This window comes from Nyctereutes procyonoides, unplaced genomic scaffold (assembly GCF_905146905.1).
Source record: "Nyctereutes procyonoides isolate TBG_1078 unplaced genomic scaffold, NYPRO_anot_genome, whole genome shotgun sequence".
Taxonomy (NCBI): Eukaryota; Metazoa; Chordata; class Mammalia; order Carnivora; family Canidae; genus Nyctereutes; species Nyctereutes procyonoides.
The window spans coordinates 25,177,540-25,205,251 of NW_026575125.1; the positions used below are offsets into that span (position 1 = coordinate 25,177,540).

General features: G+C 38.2%; 1 protein-coding gene across 1 annotated transcript in view; it reads left to right on the top strand.

Moving 5' to 3' along the window:
- The window catches only part of IL1RAPL1 (interleukin 1 receptor accessory protein like 1), a 1,192,989-nt gene that overhangs the window by 1,139,239 nt on the left and 26,038 nt on the right, over positions 1–27,712 (top strand). Inside the window, exon 9 of the mRNA XM_055337995.1 lies at positions 26,933–27,076. Coding sequence (XP_055193970.1) covers positions 26,933–27,076 — 144 coding nt within the window. The remainder of the gene's footprint in view (positions 1–26,932; positions 27,077–27,712) is intronic.

Here is a 27,712-nt window from a genome sequence, read left to right on the forward strand (position 1 = left end):
CAGGGTTTTTTGTTTTGTTTTGTTTTGTTTTGTTTTGTTTACCATGCAGATGAACTCACTTGTGCTGATCAGGAAATTTCAGATTGACTTTTAAAAGGTCACATGCCTGAGATAGGTCAAAACTGTAATTAAGTCTTGGTTTCCTGTTGGGGAGGGGAGGGAAATGACTCCAGTTTGAGCTTTTTGTTTTTTTCTTTTTTAACAAGACAGTTGTGAACTTGGAGCCTTGCTTTCATTGCAGAAATTTTTGATGTACATTACAAGAGAAAAATGGCTTTTTTCCTACATTATGCTAAGTGAAAACTTTCCAGCTTTGGGAACAAGCACACTTGGTGTTCTCTTACTCAGCAAATTTATGATTTTAATTTCAAAGCACATGTTTAATCCTAGGCACTTTGAGGTTGAAAAAGAAAGAGAACATTGAAGACTGTCCCCCTCCTCTTTATTGGGCAATAGAGTCCCTTTGAATAATGTTACTAAAAGCTATTAAAACAGACACTTCTGTTGTCAGGAGACTATAATATTAAAATAGTCTACCTGTGGGAGATGTGAGTAGAGGGAAAAGGTAAGGACAGGTAGCAATGATTGTTTCTCTCTGTAGCTTAACATATATAGTCAATGAAGGAATTGAGAATAGAAATATTATACATATAACAGGACAGAAATAGCTTACCAGGGTTGGACGCAACTCAAATGTTGTGTAATTGAACCATTCCATAACATGCTCCTAAGTGTACTGGATCACATTCCCTCTCAAGGAAACCAATTCTATCTCTGGAAAAAACTATTAGAAAGCATCCCTATTTCACTGTCTGTCTACCCCTTGACCACAGTTCTATGCTTTTAATCTCTCTTTCCCAAAACAGCCCTTCAAAAGTTTGTTGACTACCACCATGGTCCTCCTGGACCTTTACTTCCTCAGATTCAACTTGTTTAGTTTCTTTTTTTTCCTTCTTCCTTTCTATGGATACAATACTTCCACCATCTTGATCACTCTCTTGAATATGCTCTAATTAAAGAGTCTGAATTATTTCTCAAGAAGGGGAAGAGTGGAGAGAGGATAGAGGGCACATATAAAAATCTGTTCACTTGAACAACACTTATTTCTTTTTAGGACAAGGTAGGAGTAGCAGTCAATTATTGATTGTCAGGGAGCAAGAATTCCTGTACCCTTAAGGGTCCTTCTACCTGAATTAAGAATCAAATTGACGTGAGACAGATTAATGGGAGGAAATCAAATTTAATAGTGTCCATATGGGGAATCCACACGGACATGGAAATTCCAAAGACGGTCAGGCATATGTCTTCCTGAAATAAGGACAAGGGGGAAGGGGTCTGCGGGTTCAGAGGAAAGGAGTATGATCCACAAGATGGTAAGAACAGATGTTTGGTAATTAGATGTTTACCCTGCCATACAGATGGATCACTCAGATAACACTTATCTCTGCTAATAATCCTTATTCTGGGAAAGACCCTCAATTTCAAGTCTTCTATGAAGTTAAGGGAAGGGCAAAAGTTCCTCTTGAGCCCACAGGATCTTGAATGCCTTCAACTCAGAATAATCTGCATGCCAAAATGGCCCATCTTGGGGCACCCTGCCCTTGGCCCCTAAGCGATCATATGGAGAAAAGGAGGAAAATGAATTGTATCTAAGGAGGATTAACTATTAAAGCTCTGTTCTTACAGATAGGTACACAGCCAGGAAGGGTCAAACACAGCCAGGCTATTTTTAGAATGTGTAGCCTAAGGTTAAGTTGCCCATGGCTACAAAAAACCTCCAGTACTACAAAAATAAATGTTTGAAGAATCAAGAAAATTGTTTGAAAAACTTTCCCAAGACTGTCTGATTCCCTAAACATGAAGGAGAAAGTTGTGGCCAATGTTGGAGGAGTCTTTAATGCCTAGATCCACGATGGTTTTCAAATATGTCTTTATACTAAGAGCATTTTGTTTTTAGTAAAATAAAAGCATTAGAAGCCTAAACATGTTATTCAAGATCATATAGTCCAAAAATCCCTTTTAAAGTTAATGTGTGCCTTCCTTCTAAGGGAACTGTAGCCCATCAGTCATCAATTCACAAAAGCAGCAAGGCCTGCAATCTCCTGCCCTTGAGACGCTTATAATCATGGGGAATAGTCTATCCAAATCATCTTAGAAAGGACTTTGGTTAACAGGTGGCATAGCTGCAAGTTCCCCAGCCCTGCAAGGGTCAGAAGATCAAGGCACAGCACATAGCTTATAGTTTTGGTCTCTGATCATAGTATTCCTGAAAGAGTCAAATTATTGTCACACTAGCAGTTATGTAACTGTCAGAGGAATTGCTATAGCCCTCAGAAGACTAAAGCTCGGAGAAGGAACTGGAAGATGTCACTATTAATCATATTTTTTGCCACTTATTCATAAATCCCTTAACTTATCTTACAGGCCTTCAAAGTCTTTCATTTGAAAACCTCTCTAAAGACCTATGTTAAAGTATTTGATGAATACAGACCTTGCAAACCACAATTATCAGTTCCTCTGATGGGTGAACTTTCCAGGACATACCTTGGTGCAAGTTACTTAAGCATTTTTTCCTCCACCATTACCTTTTGCTCAGTATTGTTGATATACCAAAAATTATGTCAGAGCCTCCCCACTGGGTGGTATGTGTTAAGGCAGGAAACCTTTCCTTTCTTCCTTTCTAGGTTCTTTGGCTGGTCTAATAATTAAATTGACATAAGACTGATTAACAGGAGAAAAATTTAACTTCATATATACGGGAGCCCTAGAGATATGAGATTCAAGGACAAGTTGGGCAGTTGAGGCTTGTATGCCCTCCTGAGCTAGAGTGGCCCAGGGGCCTGGAGCCTCAAAGGAGAAGAGGCTGATTCACAGGCCAGTAAGAAGAGTCCATGTTTGGGAATAAGTCGTTTGCTCTACCCTAGTCAGGACTCTGCATACAAAGTTATCCTAAGTAATAGATTTCTTTCTGGGCCAGGTCCCCTATCTAAATTCATTTAGGTAGTTAAGGGAGAGGTCAAAGTATTTCTTGAGTCTGCTGGGTCTTGACTGCCTTCAGCTCAAAATAGTCCTCCTGCCAGAGTGGCATATTTGGGGATCGCAAAACCTGCTCCCCTTCTTATGGATTCTTTGAGATGTCACTCACATGTATCAACTAAGTATTCCTTAATGCTGAGAGGCTACTACAATGAATAATTCAGCTAGGATCAAACTAGGTTAGATTTTGGACCAACCTTTTATCTTAAAAAAAAATCTTACTTCCACAAACACTGGCTGAAAATTCCCTAGGAAATTTGACCATTGAAAAAGTTTCTATGAGGGGCACCTGGCTGCCTCAGTGAGTGGAGTGTGTGACTCTCCATCAAAGATCTCGGGGTTGTGGGGTTCGAGCCCCATGTTGGATACAGAGATTACTTTAAAAAAATAAGTCTTAAAAAAGTTTCTAGGGAACTATTCAAAATTGTAGATCCCTGCAGCCAGGGAAGGCACTTGGACAGTTAAGATCATGTCAGATATGCAGCAGGGGTATATTTCCTGTACTCTACAGAGAACTAGGCTGTGCACTGACTGAGAGATAAAGAATGAACAGGCAAGTCCCCAGGCCTTTATGGTCCTCACTGTAGCCCTTGACCTGACAAGCTTCCTTGGAAAAGAGCCAAAGCACAGAGCTGGCACATTCCATTCTGCGTTATTTCTTGTTCCCACTGTTGCCCACATGTGATTGCATTTCATGTTTCAGTCTCTGAACCTTTTACCCAAATGCTTTTGCTCAGGTTTCTAATTGCTGCTGCCTGACTTGACATGTATCCAACACTGACCTTTACCTTCATTTTCCCTCCAAAATTCTGACCTTTACTATTCCCTCCATTTTTTGTTTCTTTGTTTTCCATTTCCCTGACACAAAGGATTCTTCAGATCAGTGCCCAGCAGCAATTGCTCTTGCCTCAGACCTAATCACTCTTGCACCCATCAGGCAGTCTTAAATGTCCACTCAACTGTGTTTTTTCTCCATACTCTAACTCTGGATGGCCTCACAGTGTGGACATGTCGACTATATGAAGCAAAGCAGCTTCATGGTTGAGGGTGTGGACTCTGCAGCAATGCTATGCATTCAAAAGCCAACTGTCCATTTACTAACTGCGTAATTGTTACCAAATTTAAACTTGTCCAATGCACCCAATGTGCAGTAAGCGAATGTCCAAGACACTGATTTTGAAACACAGAAAACTTTATAATCAGAGGGACAGCCCATCAAGAAGGCTGGGAGCATTCCCCAAGCTGCCTTGCCCTGTTGATCCCAGGGAGAGCATTCTTTCGGACAATGAGGCACTATTTGGGACCTGGTATGATCAGATACCTCAAAATAAATGTTACCCTTCCAGTCTCCGTGAGGTCTCTACAATTAGTGATTAGGGATGAAACAGGCAAGTTAATGATTGATGGTGCAAGAGGTTGAGAGCTACCTAAAGCATAATTGAGTAGAGACATAATAGAATGTGGAGCTAATTTAATAGTACAACTAATATGACTGTAGTCGGTAAAACAGGTCCAGGAACCAAGTGTCCGGCCCCGCTCTTTTGGTCAAATCACCTCATCTCTGTGAGCCTCAAATTTCTCTTCTATAAAATGGGAATAATGATACTAACTACCATATAAAATAGTTATGAAGATTAAATAAGCCACTATGTGTCAATAGGTATCACAACGTCGGACACATACTTATCTCCTAGTAAATGTTAGCAGCCATTACATGCTTTCTCTTCTCCAACTACATGATACTCTGGGTAATTTAGGATGTGATAATGATGTGTTCATTAAAAATTCCCGCAAATCTCATGTTTAAATCTAATGTATCTGGTATTAAAATGGCCAGCTTTAGCTCCAGCTCCATTTGATTCCATATTTTACTTTATCACAGATTTACTTGAATTTAAATATGCTGTCCTAGAAGTCAGTTCATTCATTTATTCATGCATTTAATGATCATAATTAAGAACCTACTATGTGTCTGGCACTCGTAAAATTAAATGAACAGGAAATAAAAACCAATATAATTTGAAATGCCACCATCAACTTTTTAAATTGCTTTGATATTAAGCATTCCTAATATAGAATTGTGCTTTTAGGGAATGTTTAGCTTTGAAACTGTCACATTAAGGGAATGTTCATTAACAATCCTGTTGTGAATGGTTATGTTTAGATACAATGATTACAATGATATGGCAATCCATTCATCATGAAGTAGTTTGGGAAGTAGCAAAGTATACTATCTCAGAGACCAGCACTAGTTAATAATGATAAACATCTACGTTTTCTCTATTCCCTCTCAATCCCATTTTATTTCTTGCACACACACACTTTCTCTCTCCCTCCAAAGAATGTAATCAATAGAAATTAGACTTGCTCAATAAACTCCCTAGTCCCCAGAATATCTTTAGTAATGTAATTAACGTGTACATCATTTAGGATGCATTGTTTTAAAGCCGGATGAATTTAGACCCAGTGGACTCCTTATCCCTTTTCGTAATGAATCATTTTTGGAATATATGCGCCTATCCTTGTTAATATTTACCTAGTGCATTTATTTACTGAGAGATACAGTAAGATCACAGAACTGTTTAAGCCTCTTTCCGGGCTCAACATCTGACATCTTTGATCACTGACTTCAAAATATGGAAAAGCCAAACTTTGCCCAGATATCAAAACCTTCTACCTCTCTGTGCGGTGACGTCTCCCCAGAAGGACACCGACTCATTAAAAACTGTATAGGCATCTACTAAAGAGTCACTTTTATTGAGTTATTGCTCTGGGGAGGAAAAAAAATTTCCCCTTACCCTTCTAGGTTCTTTGCTGAGACTTCCCTGTAGTAACAAACCAGATTAACAGGGAAAAAAACAAACAGAAGTTTAATAATTTGTATACCTTCTGTATGCAAGGGAGATTTCCAGGAAATCTGAGTAACTCCCTGAAATGGCCGGAGCTAGCCATTCCAGGAAAACTGAGTAACTCCCTGAAATGGCCGGAGCTAGCACCCTAAATACCATCTCCAGCTACAGAAAAGAAGATGCTGAGCATAGGAGAACCAGTTATGGGAGATTTCCAGGAGAAACACAGTAATTAAGAATGTGGTTGTTATGCAGATTCAAACCATTGCTTTCTCCATTGATAAGAGTTTTTAGACATTTAGAGTCCTGGGCTTAAGCAAGGAAGACACCAGTACAAACAGAGATTTCCCTTATAAATGTAAATATCTTTTACAAAACAGTAACTTCTCTGTTTACAAAATTTCTCCTGTGTCTGCAGTTTCTTAAACATAATCAGCCTAAAATAATCCGTATACCAAAAAAAAAAAAAAAACCATGTTTGAGATTGTATATTCTGCTCCCCTTCCTTGCCTGTGCAATGCCCAAATATTAAGGAACTTTAGTTATGTCGCTATAGTATCTCCAAATCAGAGCCATCAGGTTTAATAAATTCTCTCCTTGGATAAGATCTGACATTTTGCAGTCAGAATTTTTTCTAGCCTGTAACATTTTTCTTGCTTCTCTGCTCCTCGGTTCTAGAAGACATCAAAACAGCTGACCTCAATTCTTTCCTCTTTTTTTCTTGATTACTAATGCCAAAACAAAAATCCACTTGGTGGCTATTATGCCAGAAGCACAAATTGTCCAATACTAGTAATTTTGTACTTTTGCGTTTCTTGATATAGACATTTCAACAAGATTATTTGATTGCCACCAAAATTACAGGCTTGAAAACTAACCTTTTGAGCTATTTCCTTAGACATAAAATACATGATGTAAGTGAGGTTAAACTCAACTTATTTTTGCCTCAGCACTCGAATGTCTTTTCAAATGTCTGTTGATCCCAGTTTTTCCTGATCAGCATAGTTTTGCCTTTTAGTCATTTTGGTCACTCACTTTGCTTCAGTGTGAACCAGACTATCCAAGCAGCATCTTTGTTAGGAAAGAAAAGGACCATTGTTTGAGGATGATTAGCTTACTTCTCAATTAATAAGTATAAAACCTCCGGTTTTTATCACTCATGCTGAACTAATCATGTGGGCCCAAGCTCTTAGTATTTAAGTACACATGGGCATAGTCAGTGGGAGTCCTTTATTTGCCTTATTGAATTATTCACTTGTTTTCCAACTAAATGTTACATTTTTGATAAAGATCTTTAACCTCTACTTCTGTGTTCTATTACTCAACATACATAACCCACTTTGTGAATGTGATGAAAGGGATGATTAAATGTATTCTGAGTAATATAAACTTTGTCTGCAGCAGGGTTTCTTAATCTTGCCACTATTGACATTTTGAACTGGGTAATTCTGTTACGGGATATTTTTCCTTCGTTGATGCCCGAGGTTCTTGGTCTCACCGCTTTGAAAAATTAAAAAGTAGACCAGACAGAGTGGTGGGCAGCAAAGCAAGGCTTGTAGAGCCATAGCAACGTGATTTAAAAAAAAAAAAAGGAAAAGGAAACAAAGTTCCTGAGGAGGGAGGGGACCCAAGAGGAGTTTCTAAGTCTAGGGGTTTTTAATGAGCTCTTTAGGGGCTGTTTTAATCTGATTAACTATCCTTGCAGTCATCCAATCAGGTTTTTGTCACCTATCTATCACACAGGAAAGGGTGGAAGGCTTCTTCCAGGGTGGTGTAAAACCCTTTTAAGGGTGATTTCCTCTTAGGATGGTGGTCCCTTGTCCCTGCCTGCCTGCTTTCCAACTATCTTTCATCAATTCTTTGCTATGGGGCGCTGTCTTAGGCATTGTAGAATGTTTAGCAGCATTCCCAGCCTGTACCCGTTAGATGCCAGTAGTACCTTCCCTAGTTGTGACAACCAAAAATGTTTCCAAATATTGCCAGATGTCCCCAGAGGGGCAACATTACCACCAGTTACTGAGAGAAAGGCAGGTATTTTCATCTTAAAAACCCTCCAAGGTTATAACTGATATGTTCATGTTACCGAATTTAAGGGGTTTGCCACTTGGGTGCATCAAATTGAACCCAAGGAAATGTCTAACACAAACAGCTTTTTATTACTCTTTACAAGTAAGGAAGCAGCGAGATAGCTCTCAAAGCACTGTCCCCTGGTGGAGTTAGTATGGGAAGGTTTTATTCAGTGTATTAGAGGATGGGGGCAGGAGACTTGCAGAGGCACTTTTTGGTTCAGTTGCACACATGTAGCATGTCAACATGCTAGTGCATACATCGTATGTTCAAGGTTCAAAAAATGGCAAAAAAAAAAACTGCCCATAGAAGATCTTAGTATTATAGTGAGCTAAAGTTAACTTCAGGTCAGCTTAGAGGGCCTTCTGCACATGTCCTCAGCTCCAGTCTGGCTCAGATTGGCTCACAGAAGGGGCCAAGAGGCAAGACACACCTGGCAAGGCATTATTAGGTGAAACACATAGTTGGTTGTCTCTTTGCAAAACAAAGCACATTCCTTCCCTGCTTTTGTCACTTCTCCTTTCCTCTCATAGTTTTTAGCTCTCTTATTTGAGTAACTTCCTGTTGCACCCCAGCCAAAAGTTGAGTGTTTCTTAGATCTTGGAATTCACAAAAATTAGGTTCCTTCTGCTTCCACTCTTGGAGAGTCAACTAGAAGTCTGTAAAGCAGTGTTTCACAATCATTTTTTTTTGTTGTTATTGTGTTACTGATCCATCTATTATAGCCACTGACTCAGAAAACGAATGGATGAGCCCCGAGGTGCTGCCCAGGCCTACTGCTCCATCCTGGGGAATCCCAAGGGATCTGAACAAATTGAAAGTGTAGCTCTTGGCTGTTTGCCAACACTGTTGTGGAACAAACTCAGATAAACTCATCACAAGACATAACTCAAGAGAGAAGGGTTTAGTTAGGGATGCCTGGGTGACTCAGTGGTTGAGCGGCTGCCTTCCACTCAGGGCGTGATCCTGGAGTCCCAGGATGGAGTCCCACATCGGGCTCCCTGCATGGAGCCTGCTTCTCCCTCTGCCTGTGTCTCTGCCTCTCTCTCTCTCTCTCTCTCTCTCATGAATAAATAAATAAAATCTTTTTGTTTTTTAAAAAAAGATGAGGGTTTGGAAAAAAGAAAGGGAGAAAGTTATTTTGGGTGCTGACATTCAGGGGAGGTGGCATGCTCAAGCCTGAACAAATGACCTCTCCACCAGCCAGATGTGACACTAGCCAGAGTTTTATAGGGAGAATTTAGAGGGGTGCATGCAAGAGAGCAGAGAGCACATGATCATAAGTGAGAGTCAGTATGTGTTCAGCCCATGATCATGGGCAAGGAAGATGACTTGAGGGTTGTGGTGTTCTATGAATTCTGTTGCTATCAGAGCTTTTCTGGCCTGGTGGTTGAAATGTTCTGATCATGGGAAAACACCTTCATCAACGCCTCAATCAAGTGTGATAATAAGAATAATGGGCTGGAGCGCCTGGGTGGCTCTGTCAGTTAAGTGTCCAACTATTGATTTTGGCTCAAGTCATGATCTCAGGGTCATGAGAACCACCCCTGCATCAGGCTCCCCATTCAGTGAGGAGACTACCTGGGATTCTCTTTCCCTCTGCCACTCCCTCCACCCACGCATGCACACACTCTCTCACTCTCTCTCTCAAATAAATAAATAAGTCTTAAAAAAAAGGATTAAGAACAATGGGCTTCAGTTAGAGCATGACTCAAGCAGTCTCGTCTATTTCAGTTTTTAACTTTTAGGGTCGATAGTTGAGCAAAAAGGCTTGCTGACAATTGCAGTCTTTATAGTACAAACAAATCACTTAGGGAGTTTGTTTAAAAAATGATTGGAATTCATTAGTCCAGGATAGGACTCAGGGTCTGAATTTCAAACAAGTGCCTTATTGATATTGATGCAGTTGGTCTGTGGACTGCAGTTGGCATACCGAGGTCTTTGCCTAGACAATAGATCCTCTAATAAACTTGGTAGCTTCTAATAGGTGAAGAGCAACTAGCTCTCTTGAGTTCACTGTTTCCATGAGAGAGAAATGAAAATGGAATATAGCCAGTCAGTGGGACTAAATCCAACTAATTGCCTCATTCTTCTTACATGGTCAACACCTTTGAACCTATTTGAACATGAGTACATTGCCCTCACACTCTACTCTTAATGAGGTTACTTGCCTCACGTAGTCAATGAAATTGTGCTTTATAGAACACATTTGCTACTCAGAGAGATGTCTGAGAGGGCACTCTCTTCGGGTATTAAATAATTAACCTCTTAAATCAGGAGGGCCCTCACTGTTGGACAGAATTCTTATATAGTCCCTTTAAAAAAAAAAAGGAAATCCACTTAGGAGTGTGTCTCAACAACATGTATATGGATAGATACATGTATTTCAGCCTATGCAAATTGGTTATATGCAGTGTGCAGTCTATGCAAATAGCAATTACCAAGGAGGAGCGAGATATATGATGGGCAGTAAATACCACTAATTTCCTGCTTTGAACACTTGTATTCAGCTAGATCTCAATTATGTGTAGTCAGGAAGGGCAGACATAGTAGAAGAATTGAACCTCCACATATGATTGGTCAGTGATAGAACTGCCAAACACACAAAGAAAAAACTCATTAATGCAACCTGGGTAAACAGGTTCAAATGTTCAATCCATTACAGTAGGTAACAGAAGTTGTAAATCACAAGTAAACCTAAGATTGGAGCAGAGGGAATCCACTGGAACTCAGATCTTTGTGTTAGAAAATCTTTACAGTACACACAAACGGGCAGTTTAAAAAATAAGGTATTTGCAAGAAGCTGACAGTATAATCTAGCACACACATAACACAATTTTACATATGTGATCAGAGATCACAATCAGGGTAACATATTCACGGCCACCACCCATCAAGACATCACTCACTTTTCCTTCTCAGAACCACCTTGATAGTCTTATTATTTCTAGGTCAAAACAACCTCTTGACTGATGTGTTTCATATCTTGATCAAAATCTCACTTTACTGCTGGCTGTCTAAAGATGATCCATAGAAGGTAGCTGTATGAAAAAGGAACAGCTCATTCCCAGTCACCAAATATGTATCAAGTGCCAGCTATGGGCAAGGAACTGGGCTGAATGTCTTTAGTAGTTGAGTCACTGCTGCAAGAGGGATGTCTAACCACCATCCTGGTGGTTAAAACACCGTTATTAAAGCAACGTTACTGGGAAGAGGGAGATGGCTGTGCATTTTTATGGCTGTGAATTTCTATGCTTAGTTGAAAAATGGCACAACTGGGTCATAAAATGCAGGGTATAACTTTTAATAAGCAGTTTCTGTATATTGAACTTTGACAACCAGGTCAGTAAAGTGAGAAATTAGACATGACACATAAAAAATGCTAACTACTCTCTCAGGTCTTATAATAGGAAAAAATGTGTTGATTTCCAATAAATTACCATGGAAACTTATATTAGATTTTAGTGTTGAGGACTACATTTGCCATCTATGAGAAATATGTTAGCTGTTTGTCTCTACTTTTAGGGCACATATACTATTTTTAGCATGTGTTCTATGAAGATTAATGTATCTGGAGGTTGATTTCTCTAAATTAAAAATGGACATTTAAATGCTATTATTTATTTTTTTTTAATTTATGATAGTCACACAGAGAGAGAGAGAGAGAGGCAGAGACACAGGCAGAGGGAGAAGCAGGCTCCATGCACCGGGAGCCCGACGTGGGATTCGATCCCGGGTCTCCAGGATCGCGCCCTGAGCCAAAGGCAGGCGCCAAACTGCTGCGCCACCCAGGGATCCCTTAAATGCTATTATTATTAGGGAGGAAGAATTTCCTCTACCCTTCAAGGTCCTTCTAGCTGGACTAAGAATCAAAGTGATGTGAGACACATTAATAGGAGAAAATCAAATTTAATATTTAATAGCGTATGTATGGGGAATCCACACAGATGTGGAAATTCAGAAAACAGTGAGGCAACATGACATTTTTATGAACTAAAGAGAAGATTAGGGCCTGAAAATACAAAGGAGAAACAGACCATTAACAGGAGGGTAAAAAGAGATGTTTGGAGCACAAAGGTAGCCCTGTTATGCAGGTTAAGTTTCTTAAAGAGGAATCTCTGTTAATAACTCTCCTCCTGGTACCAGCAGGCAATTGAGGGGGAGGTAAAAGGCTTTTCCTGAATATGCTCAGTTTGGAATGCTTTTTTATTTTTAAAGACTTTATTTTAAAGAAATAAAGATTTTATTTATTTATTCATGAGAGACACACAGACAGAAGCAGAGACCTAAGCAGAGGAAGAAGCAGACTCCCTGCGGGGAGCCCGATGTGGGACTCATCCCAGGACCCCAGGGGATCACGACCTGAGCCAAAGGCAGATGCTCAACAACTGAGCCACCCAGGCGCCCCTCAGCTTTGCAATTTTTAAATTGTGGGACCCTGGGCAAGTCACAAAATTTCCTTATCTTGATCTTCCCCTCTTAAGTGAGGGTGCTGTATGATATCTAAGATCTCTAAAAATCCTAAAACTAAAAAAAAGAATATGTTGCCATGATTTAGATACAACTTAGAAAGTGATTAGTTTTCAGATGTTAGGTATTCACTGATTAACATCTTAAGGAACTCCTATGTATAAATCATAGTGAGATGAAGTATTTATCATATATGCAGAGATCAAACTATATAAGCTTTTCCTACATAGGTAAACAGAACCTGCTCCTCAAGGAAAAACAAAGGCAGACGCTCAAACACTGAGCCACCCAGTCTTCCCGAGCTTGGATTGCTGAGTTTGGATTAAATCAAAATAGTCTTCCTGCCAAGGTGGTTCATCTTGGGGCGGCCTGCCCTCAGCCCTTACTCTATCAAAATAGATTTTATTTTTACTTCACACACACAAAAAAATCCCGTAGCATATTTAAAAAAGCACAAAAAGATCAATTTTAAAACCATCCAAGAATCATTAGCTTGAATTGAAATTGTGTATGAATGAGGATTTACTGAAAAAGAAATTGTAAACTGCGATGAAAAAGACTGTTTCTAGAGAATGTTTTGTTGTCAACTCTTTACTTGTATGTGACCTAGAGCAAGTCTCTTTGTGTCATTGTTCTTCATTTTAATCGTTTGTAAACTGCTTGCCTTTAAGCCCCAGGGTAGGAATTGTAAGAACAGATGAAACCCTGGGTAGGGCTGATAGTATATATATTAGCCCATTTGTCAGATTTTATGGATTCTCTGAGTTTTGAGTCATTGTACCTCATTTTGCAAATCTTGGGAGTGAAATGAACTGGTTGCTCTTCCTAGGGATGTTTTCATGGTTTTAAGTGTTTGTAAAGTTGACTCATATCTTTAGATGACAAGTTCCTGTAACTGCAAAATAGAAATTACAATTCCTTAAAGATATCCAACTGCAGGTCAGAGAACTGACCAGTAATGGTTGCCAACTTCATGGAAACTAGAGGCTATTATCAAAGTCTAAAAGAATGACACATCAATTGCTTCACTTAAATCAGTTTTGAATTCTAATTCTAGTATGTATGTGGAATATGACCTAAAAACTCATATCATCCCATAGTGTCACAACTACTTGAGTATCAGAGTTATGATTTTCTCCTCTTCCTTGCTGGGTCTTTGGCTGGCCTAATAATTAAATAGACATAAAACGGACTAAAAAGAAAGTTAATTTCTTACATACAAGAGCACCACAAAAACATGAGACCCTTGGGCGCCTGGATGGCTCAGTCAGTTAAGCATCTGCCTTCGGCTCAGGTCATGATCCCAGAGTCCATAACCGGGCTCCCTACTTAGCAGGTGGTCTGCTTCTGCCTCTGCCTCTGCCTCTGCCCCTCCCCCGCTATTGCACATGTGCGTGCCCTCTCTCTCTCTCTCTCTCTCTCTCTCTCAATCTCTCTCTCAAATGAACAAATAAAAAATCTAAAACAAAACATTAGACCCAAAGGCAGTCAGGCAATTGAAGCTTGTATGCCATCCTGAGCTAAGGAGTGATATGGGGGGCCCGGGACTTCAAAGGGGAGGAGGGCGATTCAAAAGAAGAACAGATATTTGGTTGTCAGGTGTTTGCCATGCCATGCCATGCCTATTAGGTCTTTCACTTAAAAAGTTGTCTCTGTTAATAGCTCTCTTTCTGGGGTAGGCCTCCTATTTCATTTCTTTTAGACAGTTAAGGGAGGGGACGAAACTCTTCTGAGTCTGTGGGGTCTTGATGGCTTTCAACTCAAAATAATCTGCATGCCCAGGTGGCATATTTTGGGATGATATGGTCTCTTCCCCTTCAGGTACACTTCTAATTCTCCACAAATTAACCAATTATGTGTATATTACTTGAATATGTCAGTATTGAAAGTAGCTTAATGGACTACATTAAAGGGATGACAATAAAATTCCATATTGGCTATCTTCTTGTGTAGACTGCTGTCAGTGGCAACTCAGTAGTCATATAAAAATTGGTAATATTCAAATGTATTCTTTAAATTTTTATTTATTTATGATAGTCACAGAGAGAGAGAGAGAGAGGCAGAGACACAGGCAGAGGGAGAAGCAGGCTCCATGCACCGGGAGCCCGATGTGGGATTCGATCCCGGGTCTCCAGGATCGCGCCCTGGGCCAAAGGCAGGCGCTAAACCGCTGCGCCACCCAGCGATCCCTCAAATGTATGTTTAACTGTTAACTACTCACATACCAGTTTAGTTTTCTCATCTGTAGAAGTGTGCAATTAGGGTAAATGAAATTTGAAATTCATATCTTCTCTAATATGGGATAATGTTTTAACCTACTTTTGAAAGAATATTTGTAAACTGCTGCTCAAGATATTATTTCCATAGAGAAAAGTTCGATAGTGGTGTTAAATAATTCCTGCCAGACTTGACTTGCTGAACTGGGCATCTATAAATGATAGTGGAATAAATAGATATGTGAATAAAAATTAGGCTAAAGAGTTTACCATGAAGACTCTTACTAGAACCACTTTGGACAAGACTCTTACGTAAACCACTTTGGACAACTCCATTCTAAATTGTCTAGAGTAAAAGGCAAAATATAAGCTACTTTGGAGTATTAGCATTTAATGGTTACAGTCACGTGAAAACCTAATAGACTAGAAAGAGATCCATAAATTTTTTTTTAACTGAAGTAGTGGTGGTGTTTATCTCAGGGTCGTATGATTCCATGTGATCTTTCTTTTCTTCTCATTATTCTTATATGATTTTCAAAATCTTCATATTGAGCATGTTTCAAAGAGTCAGGAAAAAAGAGAAAAAATAAATCTATTTTAGTACAGCCACTGAAAAATTTTAAAATGCTTACAGGAAACCTATCATTCATCTTTTTGCTATAAAATCAAATTATTTACACATTCTGCAAGTATATTACAACCTATTTGCTTCAATCTACCCTCTCATTCCCATTTTACATCTGTCTACATTAGAAAGCATTATTTTTGGAAGGACACCTTTACTTCTACATTATTTTCCTAAACCACTGCTAATTTTCATGCACCAAAAATCAACATGTAGAGCAAGATGGTAAGATAATGCTTTAGTCTTTGTGGAGCAGGTCCACGTCATTGCCGTTTTGGTAAAAGAGAATTAGTTCCTGAGGACAGGCCCTTCTTATATCCCAACTATGCAGGCCACTAAACTACACAAGCCACCCACTTTATTTTCAACTTTGTCATGGTTTAAACAGCTCTCCACTGTTGCCTTCTGAGAAATCAAGGAATGCTAGATTCTGTTACCAGTAGTTCCCAAACCATGCCTATTTCTTTGTAGAGTATTAACAGGAGAAGAAAAAAATGTAAACAAGTGTTAATAAATTCTTGAATCTCTTTCTTTACAAAATGAGAAAGGAAGGCAAACTTACAGTGCTTTTATGTTTTCTGGAAACAAGTTATCAGAACGATTCAAGAGAGATAAGAAATGGAATTTTCTGTTACTTCCGTTGAGGGAAATAAACCAGCATATAGTTTGATTATTGTTTTTGCCTTAATAGTCTCTAGCTCTGTGGAATCACCAAGATTTTGAGTGGAACTTTTCTCGTGAGAGAAACAGCTTTTGACGAATACATTTTATTCTAACGCTTTCGATAACTAGGAAATGTATTAAAACGCTAAAGGAAGAAAATCGTAATAAATAACATAAAATTCAGAAGTTGATCAAAGCATCCCATTTTGTGTATTGCAATTCAATCAGTTCTTACATATGTATAATATTTTACAAATCTATTTCCAACAATTGAATATACTACAAATCATACTTTTTTTTTAGAAGGGTTCAGTGTTTCTGTAGAAAACATGGATCCTTCTATTGGTTATCTAAGTAGTCCAGATGTTCTGGTCCTTGGCCAATCCAAAGCATTCCCAGTGGAAGACCAAACTGTTCTAACTGACAGTATATCCTCTGGTGGAGGATTGCTTTCAGGATAAACACTGCAGCCCTTAACAAAAGGAGTAAAAAGGCAATGCCACCTTCACTCTGACAATTTTCTCTCAAGAGACGTTTTGTAACATTCCATCTGTGCCTGTCTATTTGTATGACATGTTGAGAAGGAAATTCCTAGTAGAGAGAAAGCAAATAGTTTTTCTTCTAAGAGATTTTCTTTTAGGCATCTGTGAAATTTGACACTGTGATAAACAGTAGCCCCATCTTCTAAGCTGGTCACCTGAGGCCCATTTTGCTCTCTATTATTGAAGTCTCTTCCTTCTTTGATTTCTCCTCATCATATGCAATCTCATGAGACCTAAAATGAAGGAGTCACCATCTGAATACTTTGTATGTTTGTGTGTACAAATACATAAATGTTCTGTGTACATCCCACATTATGGTTTTTAGATAGACCTATTTCAAGCACTGCTTTTATAATCCAACAGGGAAATGTTTTCAGCAATAAAGCTCTGTCTGTGTTAGTGATGCCACATTGTGCTTTCCGACAGTATGTCAGTTTTCCACAAGGGAGGATCACTGTCCTATTTTTCTGACCTAATTTTGGGAAATCTGGTTTAATTAATACCACGAATCCTTCAAACAAATATTTATTGACAAGATACATGCTAGTTGCTTTGCAAAGAAAAAAAAGATAAACAACATGTTCTAGCTGAGAAATCAAAACATGAAGTTGACTACCACCATCCATCACACCATATATTTCCTTTCTCTGTACTTCACACCAGACCACTTGACAAAAATCTTTGCAGGTACTGTGCTGCACAGTGTCCGATCCTTATCCCTAAAATCTCCCAATAGAAACACAAATACCCTGAGTGAGTTGCTCACCTGAACTGTTGTGATACTTATAGTAAGGCATTTCTTTCACATAAGAGTGAAACTTAAGTGCACAATAGACATTAGCTTTTATTACTGTGTCATTAAATAATCTACTTGTATGCCAAACTCTGCAACTAGACATGAATTCCTTTAAGGCAAGAAGCATATTTTATTCATCAATTTATCACTAGAACTCAAGGTACTACACCTGGTACCTTGAAGGCACTTAATAAAGAGAGAGTGAATGAATGAATGAATGAATGATAAATGAAAAGAAAAAACTGAATAGCATTATCAAAGATGTAAACAATATATGATTGATTTCTAAATGCCAAGTGAATACAAACTTTCCTAGCTCCATAAGTCTATAGAAGACTGTATGGTCATTGGATTTATGAATGAGAGAACATTTCTATATTTGAATAGTTAAATTGACCATTTTTCTAAAGAATGATGTTTTATTAGCAAATTAACAGAGTGCATATTAATAATTATATCTCATCAGTTGCTTGAACCTCATGACATGTTGACTAGGAAGATGGCTTACAGAGATATTCTTGGAATTTTAGAGTGAGGATGTGTAAGAAACTCACTTTTTATTAGAAAATTGAATTTGTTCTTAATCATCCAGTCACTGATTTATTCAACAGATATTCATTGAGCACCTACTATGTGTCTGATCGTTTCCAAGGTATTTAAGATAGATCAATAAAAAAAATATGGACAAAATAGACAAAAAAAACCCACTTAAGCTTGATGGAATTTAAATTCCAGTAGGAGACAGATAAGAAACAATAATAAACTTGTTAATAGGCAAATTAAATACTCCATTATATCATGAGTAATGCTATAGCAAAAAAGAAGAAGAAGAAAGAAGAAGAAGAAGAAGAAGAAGAAGAAGAAGAAGAAGAAGAAGAAGAAGAAGAAAGAAGAAGAAAAAGAAAAATGAATGTAAAGTGCAGCCATAGGTCTATGATTTGGAATATTTGGAATGAGTGCTCGGTGGACCAAACTGAGAAGGTGCTATATGAGCAAAGACAAAGAAGCAAAGAGGGAGGCATACAGAAATCTGGGGGAGGAATATGCCAGTCAGAGGAATAGCCACAGCAAGGTGCTAAGGTAAAACAATTGTCTATAATGTAAAACCATAAACAAAAGTAAATGACAATGCCATATAGTAAGTCACCAAAAAAGCTACAGAAAATATATTTTCTAAGGAAATGAATCACTTTTGGAAAAGCTTCTTTGAAAGCATAGGTCTTAGCCTTGCCTTGCAGTATTGGTAGGCTTTTGATAAATGAAAAGGGGAAGTTCAACATTGGTCCAGAATTGGGAAAACACATGTCAAGTTCAATTCACATTGGAGGGATGATTCCTGCTAGAGGTTAATTAGCTGCTTCAATTAAAGGAGTGAAGGACCGTGAATGCCAACATAAGGGTTTTGGACTTGCTTCCATGAGCTCTGTAGATCGGCTAACAACTACTGAAGAAAATTCCAAGGCAACGGCATGTTTTTGGAAGATGATACTGCAGGTTTTGTATAGATTACATTAGAGTGACTGTAAATAATACAATTTTAAGTCAAAACTAATCAACACAAAACTCACTCTAATTAGAATAGCACTTACAATAATATGATCTTACCACTTGTCTTGTATTTTTTAACTTTTTATTTTGAAAAACCAACCAACAAACAAACCCTGGAGACATTACAGGAAAAAAAATGCCAGAATAGTACAAAAGATTTCCATATATTCTCTTCAACTAGATTCACCAGTTATTAACATTTTGCCACACTTGCCTTACCTCTCTCTTAATGTGGATAGGTAGATAAAAAGGTAGAGCTACAGCAAGTATAAAAGCACACAGCATATTACTGATGTTGTGTGAGAGTAAATTGCAGATATCATGGCTAAATTCTCAGGGGGAATCTTCTGAAAACAAGGAAGTTTTCGTACCTAACCAGAGTATATTTATCAAATTCAGGAAAATTGAAAATGGTAGAATGCTATTACCTAATCTAGTGTCTATATTGGCTTTTAAAAGATCGTCCCAAGAATACACTTTTACTGTATTTCCCATCTGGGATTACACATTGCATTTAGTTGTCAAGTCTTCTTTGTGTCCTTTAACCTGGGATGGTTCTTCAGCCTTTCTTTGTCTTTCATGGTGTTGGGAAGAAATTTCCTCTGCCCAACGATGTCCTTGTAACTGGACTAAGCATGAGACAGATTAAGGGGAGAAGATCAAATATAGTAAGAGGAATCCACGCAGATACGAAATTTCAGAGACGCTTAGGCAACAGGCGGCTTATAGGACCTCCTGAGCTGCTAAGGGGAGAAGCTTGGGAAACAAAGATAGAAAACAAAGGGGTTTAGAAAACAAACGTTGCCCTGTTATGCAAATAAGTTTCTTAGGTGAGGAGGAATCTCTGTCAGTAGTTCCCTTCCTGGACAGGCTTTCCTTTCCAATGTAAATTTAGACAGTTGCAGGGAGGCAAAGAGCTTTTCCTGCATCTGCTGGGTGTGGATTGCTTTTAACTCAAAATAATCTTCATGCCAAAGGACTTGCCCTTGACCCCTACGATGTCTTGGACGGTTCTGAAGAGTAGAAACCAGATTTTATTTTTTTATACCTTATCCCTTAGTTTGAGTTTGCCTGATACGTCCTCCTTTTTTGGATATTTACTGTTTCTGGCTGGAACACTACATAAATGATATTGTACCTTGTTAATGCATCACATCGAGAGATGCATGATGTCGATTTGTCCCATTACTGGTGGTGTTAATTTTGGTTACTTCCTTGAGATGGTGTCGATTTTTTCCTTTAATAGTTAATAAATAATCCGTGGGGATGTACTTTAAAACAGTGTGAGTATCCTGCCTCATCGATCTTTCACCCACTAATTTTAGCATCTGTTGATAATCCTTCCCTGAATCAATCATTATTAGGATGACTGAAACCTGGTGATTTCTAATTCTGTCATTTCTTCTATTTTTACCAAATGGCATCTTGCTTTCCTTTTCATTTATTTGTTCAGTAATATGAATTCATGGAGTCAATGTTTTTTTATTACTGTCATTATTCTTCTTACCTTGTCTTTTAATAGATACTACTTATGAATCTTCCTTTTACTTCATAGGAAAAAGCAAAACCAAACGTAATACCCTTATCTGGTTGGGAAGACGAAAAGCACATTATAAGGGTAGGCTCTAGCTAACTGTAGTAGAATGATGTATTTTTTTCCTCTAGTCTTTCATTTTATTTTTGAATTTGTAACAGTTTGTTAACATGTAACTCTTCAGTTCCTAAGGCTTCTGGGAGCTGAAGCTAACTATGCCTTAATGATGGGTTCTAGCCAATGACCATATTTGCATCCTTGATCCGTAGTAAGTAAAAGTTAATTCAATACTTTTGTGAAAGCCTCTTTCCAAAATGACAAAATATGCCACTTTGAAGGTAATCTTTTGCCCAGATGTTTGGATGCACAAATCAAGCTGCTACATTCAGAGACCATTTTCATTTTCCTTTTTATTATTATTATTATTATTATTATCATCATCATTATTATTATATTATTTTGTATATCCTGCCTTGTTCCAAAAGGTACTTTTGCAAAACTGCTTTCTTTATATACTAGTTTATACCTTCCCAAAACATTTTCTTGCTATTATGTGAATAGCAATTCAGCTTCTTAATGTGTTACAAAAAAAAAAATTATAACTGCTTCTAAATTGCGTTGATGTATTGTAGAATTGAGTTGAATATCTTTGTAGGCTGAGCATAATTATCCTCCTGCCAGGAACAAATAAGTTATACTGCTCCAGAGAAATAAATATGCATATGAATTTATGTGGATGGATAAATCCTTATAAAGTTTAGCTCTTTATAACACAATGAAAGAAGAGGAAATATACTTGGTGAGGCTAATGAATAAACTGGGATCATTAGATTGTCTATCATGCATTTCCCCCACAAAGTTGCACTTTACTGCATATAAATCAGGGCAGAGCATTTCAAAGGACTTTATGTAATGAATGAGGCAATTTTCGGCTGAATCATATGAGAAAAAGCCACCTCAAATCTTCAGTTCTACTCAAAACAAGATTATGTATATAAATACATATAGAGAAACAAAATGAAAATTCTAAGAGTTCAAAAATACATATAAACTTCAATTTACTTTGTTAACATCTTTACCCCTTCAAAGACATCTAGCAGAAAAAGTTTGCCAACGATGAGACCAGGTACAGCCCAGTAGGAAAAATAGGACCCCAAACTACACTAGGTAATTGCAGCAAGATTAGTGTAAACCGAATGCATTTATTATTTGCAACGTAATCCAATATACTAGGAGATGGCACGTGCTTTATTTTAATTAGCTGTTTCTTTTAAAGGGTTGCTCGGTCCAACTGTCTTGATAAGAAAAAATTGTAGTCATTGCTCAAAATGCTTGTAGCAAATCTAGTTTTAAATTGAAGCAATTTATTCAGAAAGCAGGCTACTACCGCAGCAATAATCAATGTGTTTTCTCTTAGCCCAAACTGGAGCTTTCCAAAGACCATTGTTAATTGCCAGTAACTAAATGACTGCTGGTGCCCTTAAATGTAACTCTTTGGCACTTGTTCATTTGTTGTGTTTAACCAAATGCCAGTTTCCCTTAGGTTTTGCTGAGCGATTTTGCTTTACAATTTTCAATATTCAGTCTCGGTCCCTTAAAGGGGGTAGAGTCTATCATTTTAACCCAATAACACAAAGGCTAACCAGATTTTTAAAAGGTCTGCACTTTCTCTTTCCATCTTCTGATGTTGAATTGTGCTGAAATGGAATCTTTTTATTTTTTAAATGCTGCCACTCCAGGCAACTTCAACTTGGGCTGAAAAGCAGATCTCATTTCAAAGGGAAAATGACATTTGCTGGGTGTAAAGATGCAATACAGCAGTGAGTCCTGAATCATTTCTTTTAAATGTAACAGAATTTAACCCCTAGTAATTTTGTCCTGACCCAGTGTATAAGCATAATGGGCAGCTCTCACATTAATGAATGTGTCCAGCTTGGGGCAAAAAGAATGTAGAAACTGAATCTTGTACCCCATTTCCTTTGGGAGAGTTTGCCCATGGTATATGAATCCATGTGAGAAACATAAATGAGAAAGGTTTTAACCTCCCTCATTTATAATATGAAGGCATGTACGTCCCTCTTGCATAGAAATATGGGAGTAACTGAGAAGCAGGCACTGGGGTGTAGACTGTGGGGAAAGACACGTTTCTTTTCTGACTTTCAAGAACACTGTTAAGAAGAACAGCCTCCTGCATGTAATACTACAGAAGTATCTGGGGGAAGTCTGTGGTACTCTTGGGATCTTGGAATAAATTAGCTGCTTGAAAACGCCCTTTCTTTGAATCCAGTTTTGATCTTCGTCTTATTAGTAAATAACTATCCAATGGCTCAGAAGACTTACTCTTGCTTTTTGCCCATACTCTAGGTATGTATAACTTTCCATGTTTGTACCTTAAGAGATCTATTCATGTGACACTAGACCATTTCTCTAATTGCTAAGCCATGTCAACTCTGCTGTATTTTTCTCATTACATTTCAGACAGTACTGTTGATTGGCCTACTAGATAGTGTATTTGAGGTAGTGTATATAATTATTTGAGTGGCTCATGACTTATAGCAATGGAGATAATTCACATTTGGGCAATATGTTCTCTAAAAATAAGAAGGACTAATTTTCATATAATTTTTCTCTAACTTTTACATATTCAGTGCTTAAAAGTTTTTTTTTAAGTGTGTAGAGAACAGTATTATAAATACCATCTGAAGAAAATGAGAATTCTGCTTATTGCATTAATAGGATTATGTTTCATGCACAGTTTTGGATTGTTTCAAAAGCTATTCCACTAGATATGGGCACGTGACGGATGCTACTTGTCCAGGCCTGGTACTGTGTCTCTAGAATCCAAGGGTGTACTTGGAGCAAACATAGAACCATTCCCAGCCTGAGCAGATATCTATAGTAGACCAGCTGTCCTGACTCCAGCTTTAATCTCTCCACATAAGTTTTGAGTTAGAATTTAAAAGGGCTATTTTTTAAATCAAAGTTTTAAAGAATTGAAGTGTGATTAACATAAGGTAAAATGCATAGATGGTAAGTGTTTAGTTCATTGAGTTCTGACAATGTAGAGACTTCAGGTATGCCCATACCTGAAGAAAGATACAGAATATTTCCAGCAAGTTTCCTCTTGCCCCTTTCCAGTAAATTTTCCCATCACTCATCCACAAAGCATCCATTTTATGATTTCTGTCACTATGATTTATTTTGGCCTCTTCTTGTACTCCATTTAGACAGGATTATACAGAAGATATTACTTTGTGTCTGGCTTCCTTTACCTAACGTAATTTTGTGAGATTCATGCATGTTGCCTGTATCAGTAGTTTATTCTTTTTACTCTAATATATTCTATCATATGGACATACTGCAGCTTGTTCAGTATCTCCTGTTAATGAACAGTTGGATTGTTTTCAGTTGTGGCTACTGTGAACAAGACTACTTTGAACATTCTTGAACAAGTCTTCTTGTGGACATCTGCTTATATTTCCTTGTGTAAATACTTAGGAATGGGATTGCTAGTCATAGGGTTGATTCACAGTTAACTTTACAAGAAACTACCCCAAACTGTCTAATGTAGTGGTACCATTGGGCTCTTCTACTAGCAGTTTGAGAGCACAAATTTTTTTAAAGATTTTATTTATTTATTCATGAGAGACACAGAGAGAGAGGAAGAGACATAGGCAGAGAGAGAAACATGGTTCCTGCAGAGAGCCCGATGCAGGACTTGATCCCAGGATCCCAGGGTCCTTTGGCACTGAGCCAAAGGCAGACAGATGCTCAAGCACTGAGCCACCCAGGCATCCCTTGAGAGTACAAATTAAGCATTGTTCATTTTTTTCCAATTCTTTTCTCATGCAAGAAATTTTAGGGTGATAAATTGCAAGTGCTAATGCATTAAATTAGAAAATAGAATGAATCTGAAAAGAAACCACTGTCCAAATATTTTTCTCTCCCATCATACCATATAATTTTAATCAGATGATTTTGGTGTATAAATTAGCCTATAGGCATAAGTTAGTTTTGTGCAGGTTTCTCTGCGTGGTAGGGTTAACTCATATACTGACAGAACCAGGCCCAGTGCACCCTACAGAATTCTCTACCCACTTATCCTTTCTGTTCACATAGGAATGGGAAAACATTATACCGAAGAGCTTTATGTATTTCACTCTTAGAATGTTTGTAGTACTGTCTTGTGTAGGCCTCACAAGATTCAACCGATAAAGCTGTCTGGTATTTATAAATACAAAATGTAAACATTTCCAGGAGGTGCTTTTCAGTATTTCACTTTCCATATCGATTCACTTAAACTCTAAAAAATTTAATAATTCATTTTATTTTCCTTTCTTAAATCCATAAAATCCAAGCACTTTTAATAAGATTTTCTTCTATTTCCCATTTAACTTTAATAAAAGCATAAAAATGTACTTGGTTAAACAGTAATTACATGTTTTGATAAAACTATTTGTTTAAAAATGCAGGACTAGATAATAAAAAATATGGCTGAGTTTTGTTCTGTAATTATCACACGAAAAGTGACATCACATGCGAACACACACATGCAGAAACACAGAATGTTCTTGTGAGGAAATGATGTCTGAGCTTTTCAAATCATTTATTACTGATGCTGTATCGTACCCATGATGATTTCACCCCATTTTGGAGATCTCAGGAGTGATCTTTTTTTTTAAAGATTGTTTATTTATTTATTTGACAGAGAGAGGGTGAGGGAGAGAAAGCACAAGCACGGGGAAGGGCATAGGGAGGGGGAGAAGCAGACACCCCATGGAGGAGGGAGCCTGATGTGGGGCTCGATCCCAGGACCCTGAGATCATGACCTGATCCAAAGGCAGATGCCTAACCAAATGAGCCACCCAGGCACCCTAGGAGTGATCCTGTAACACAAGAGTAGTTGTTACTGCAAAATCATAGATTATTTTAAAGTTTTCAGCATAAGTGTACACTATGCTATGAAATTAGATAACCCATTGATGAATTGTAAATTAAAACATCAAAAATACCACTATTTTAAAGCCATAATTTCAGGGAGTTTTCTTTTTTTTAAGATTTTATTCATTTATTTGTTTGTGAGAGAGACAACACAAGCTTGAAGAGGAGCAGAGGGAGAGGGAGAAGCAGGCTCCCTGCTGAGCAGAGAACCCCATGTGAGGCTCAATCCTAAGACCCCATCCTAGGCCCCAGGATCATGACCTGAGCTGAAGGCAGATGCTTAACAGACTGAGCCACCCGGGTACCCCAAGAGTTTTTATATTTAATGGTAATTAAGAAAACTAACACTTTTCAAGGTAGTCATCAACTGCAGTGAACAATGGCTATGTATCAATAACATTTGGGCTATGTTGGTTGAGACAGCAGGCATAAACAGAACTTAAAGTTAACTTCAAAATCTGTGCATTCTGCAGCACTGCAATCTGTGCAGTTGGTTGAGTGAAGGACTCTTGGTTTTGGCTCAGATTGTGATCTCAGGGTCATGAGATAGAGCCCCCTCCCTGAGCATGGCATCTACTTGAGATTCTCTTTCCCTCTCCCTCACCCCTCCTGCTTGTGTTTTCACTCTCTCTAAATTTTTTTTTCAAAAATCTGTGCATTCTGGCTTAATGTTTAAAAACCAGTTACCCTTGATTTTGTTACAAGGTCTATAAGCTCTAAAGAAGAAAACAGAAGTTAATGGTTTATCCCCAGAAATGCCTGATAATAATATAGATATTCAATAGGAAAAAGAGAACATGTATGTAGTGAATGGCAAGAAAAATCCCTCTTTGGGATAAAATGTAACAACTGGCCCAGTAAAAGGAGAAACACAGGAAAAGAAAACTATCTAAGTAGCTTAGTCAAAGGAAAATACTACCACCATAGAATGGTGTGACATCCACTAGGGGGCCCACACTTTAAGCCCAAGTATTGAGCCTCCAGTACTGTGGTAGGCCACCTTGGTGTCACTAGTCACTATTCCTAAAGGTAGAGATAGGAAGTCATTGCTCCTGGCAGCAGGCAGCAGATAGTATTCCTCAGGTGGTCCACCCAACACTCTATGTAAGAGTCCACACTGCCCTTCAGGGGCTGCGTTGTTGTTGGAACCCTTACCGCCACTCCCCCCACCCCCCAGCCCCAACCCCTAGGTGACAGCTCAGGAGGGAAGGATCAAAATTCAGACTGGAGAGTTCAGAAGCTGTCTGGTTTAAACACTTCATAGCCTCAGGAGCCGATGTTTCTGTTATTAACCCCACAAGCATAGTTTGCAGGGTTCCCACAAGGGATATGTTTATAGGAATTACTGTACTCGGGCAAGCCCAGAATCTACTTTCCAAACAGGTATTTATAATTCTTCGGTCCAAATGCAATCTACCTTTTTTTACCATAAGTAACATCGCTTAGCAACACAGTTACCACAGGCCACCTTATCTGGTTTCCAAGGAAACAGAGCTAGAAAGGTCAAATTCTCATGCAGAAAGGGAAGGGGTTGTGCTAATCCATTACCTACATCTGGTCTCATCCGAACTGTGAAATCAAGTTGAATTTGTGATTTGGGATGTGAATATGGTGTTCATTTCCTTTTGTGATTTTTTTCCCCTAGAGCTAATGTACACAGTTGAACTTGCTGGAGGGCTTGGTGCTATCCTTTTGCTGCTTGTTTGTTTGGTGACCATCTACAAGTGTTACAAGATTGAAATCATGCTCTTCTACAGGAATCACTTTGGGGCCGAGGAGCTGGATGGAGGTAAGATGAGTTCCCTCTTTTAATGTTTTGTTTTTTTTTTTTTTTTCCGGAAAATTCTTCCCTGTTTCTTGCGTTTGTTTTATTGAGGGGCAAGAAAAGTTAGCTGCATAACCATTGGCAGCAGCTCTTACCAGCTTTCCATATTTCAGTTTGTAAATTTATCTCTTACATGGAACTTTCCGTGTGATGCTGTGGTGCCAATAGGTAATTTCCTCTGACAATTGTAAAGCAACACCTACCCTTTTTAGAATCTGATGCCAAGTAGCACTTGCGAATTACAAACGCTGATTGCTGCACTATCAGAGTGTTCATTTTTTTCTCACCTTGTAATCAGCACTGAAAGGCCACCTTTACTTTTCTATAGGTAAGGAGAGCCTCTTTGAATCGTGTTCCTGAACCCAGAGGGTTGAAGTGAATGTCGATTTGTTCCTTACTTAGACTGACCAGTTACAATAAACTGTGCTGAATATTTTAGAATTCCTAGCAGTCTTTTCAATCGTGTTTATGTAGCTATATTTGGAAAGACTAATTTTTATTCCAAGTGTGCACCAACAGATAATACAGGGCACAAGCACATTGTTTTCATAGTAATACATCTACTATTTTTTACTAGAGTTGGACAAGTAAATGTTGTTT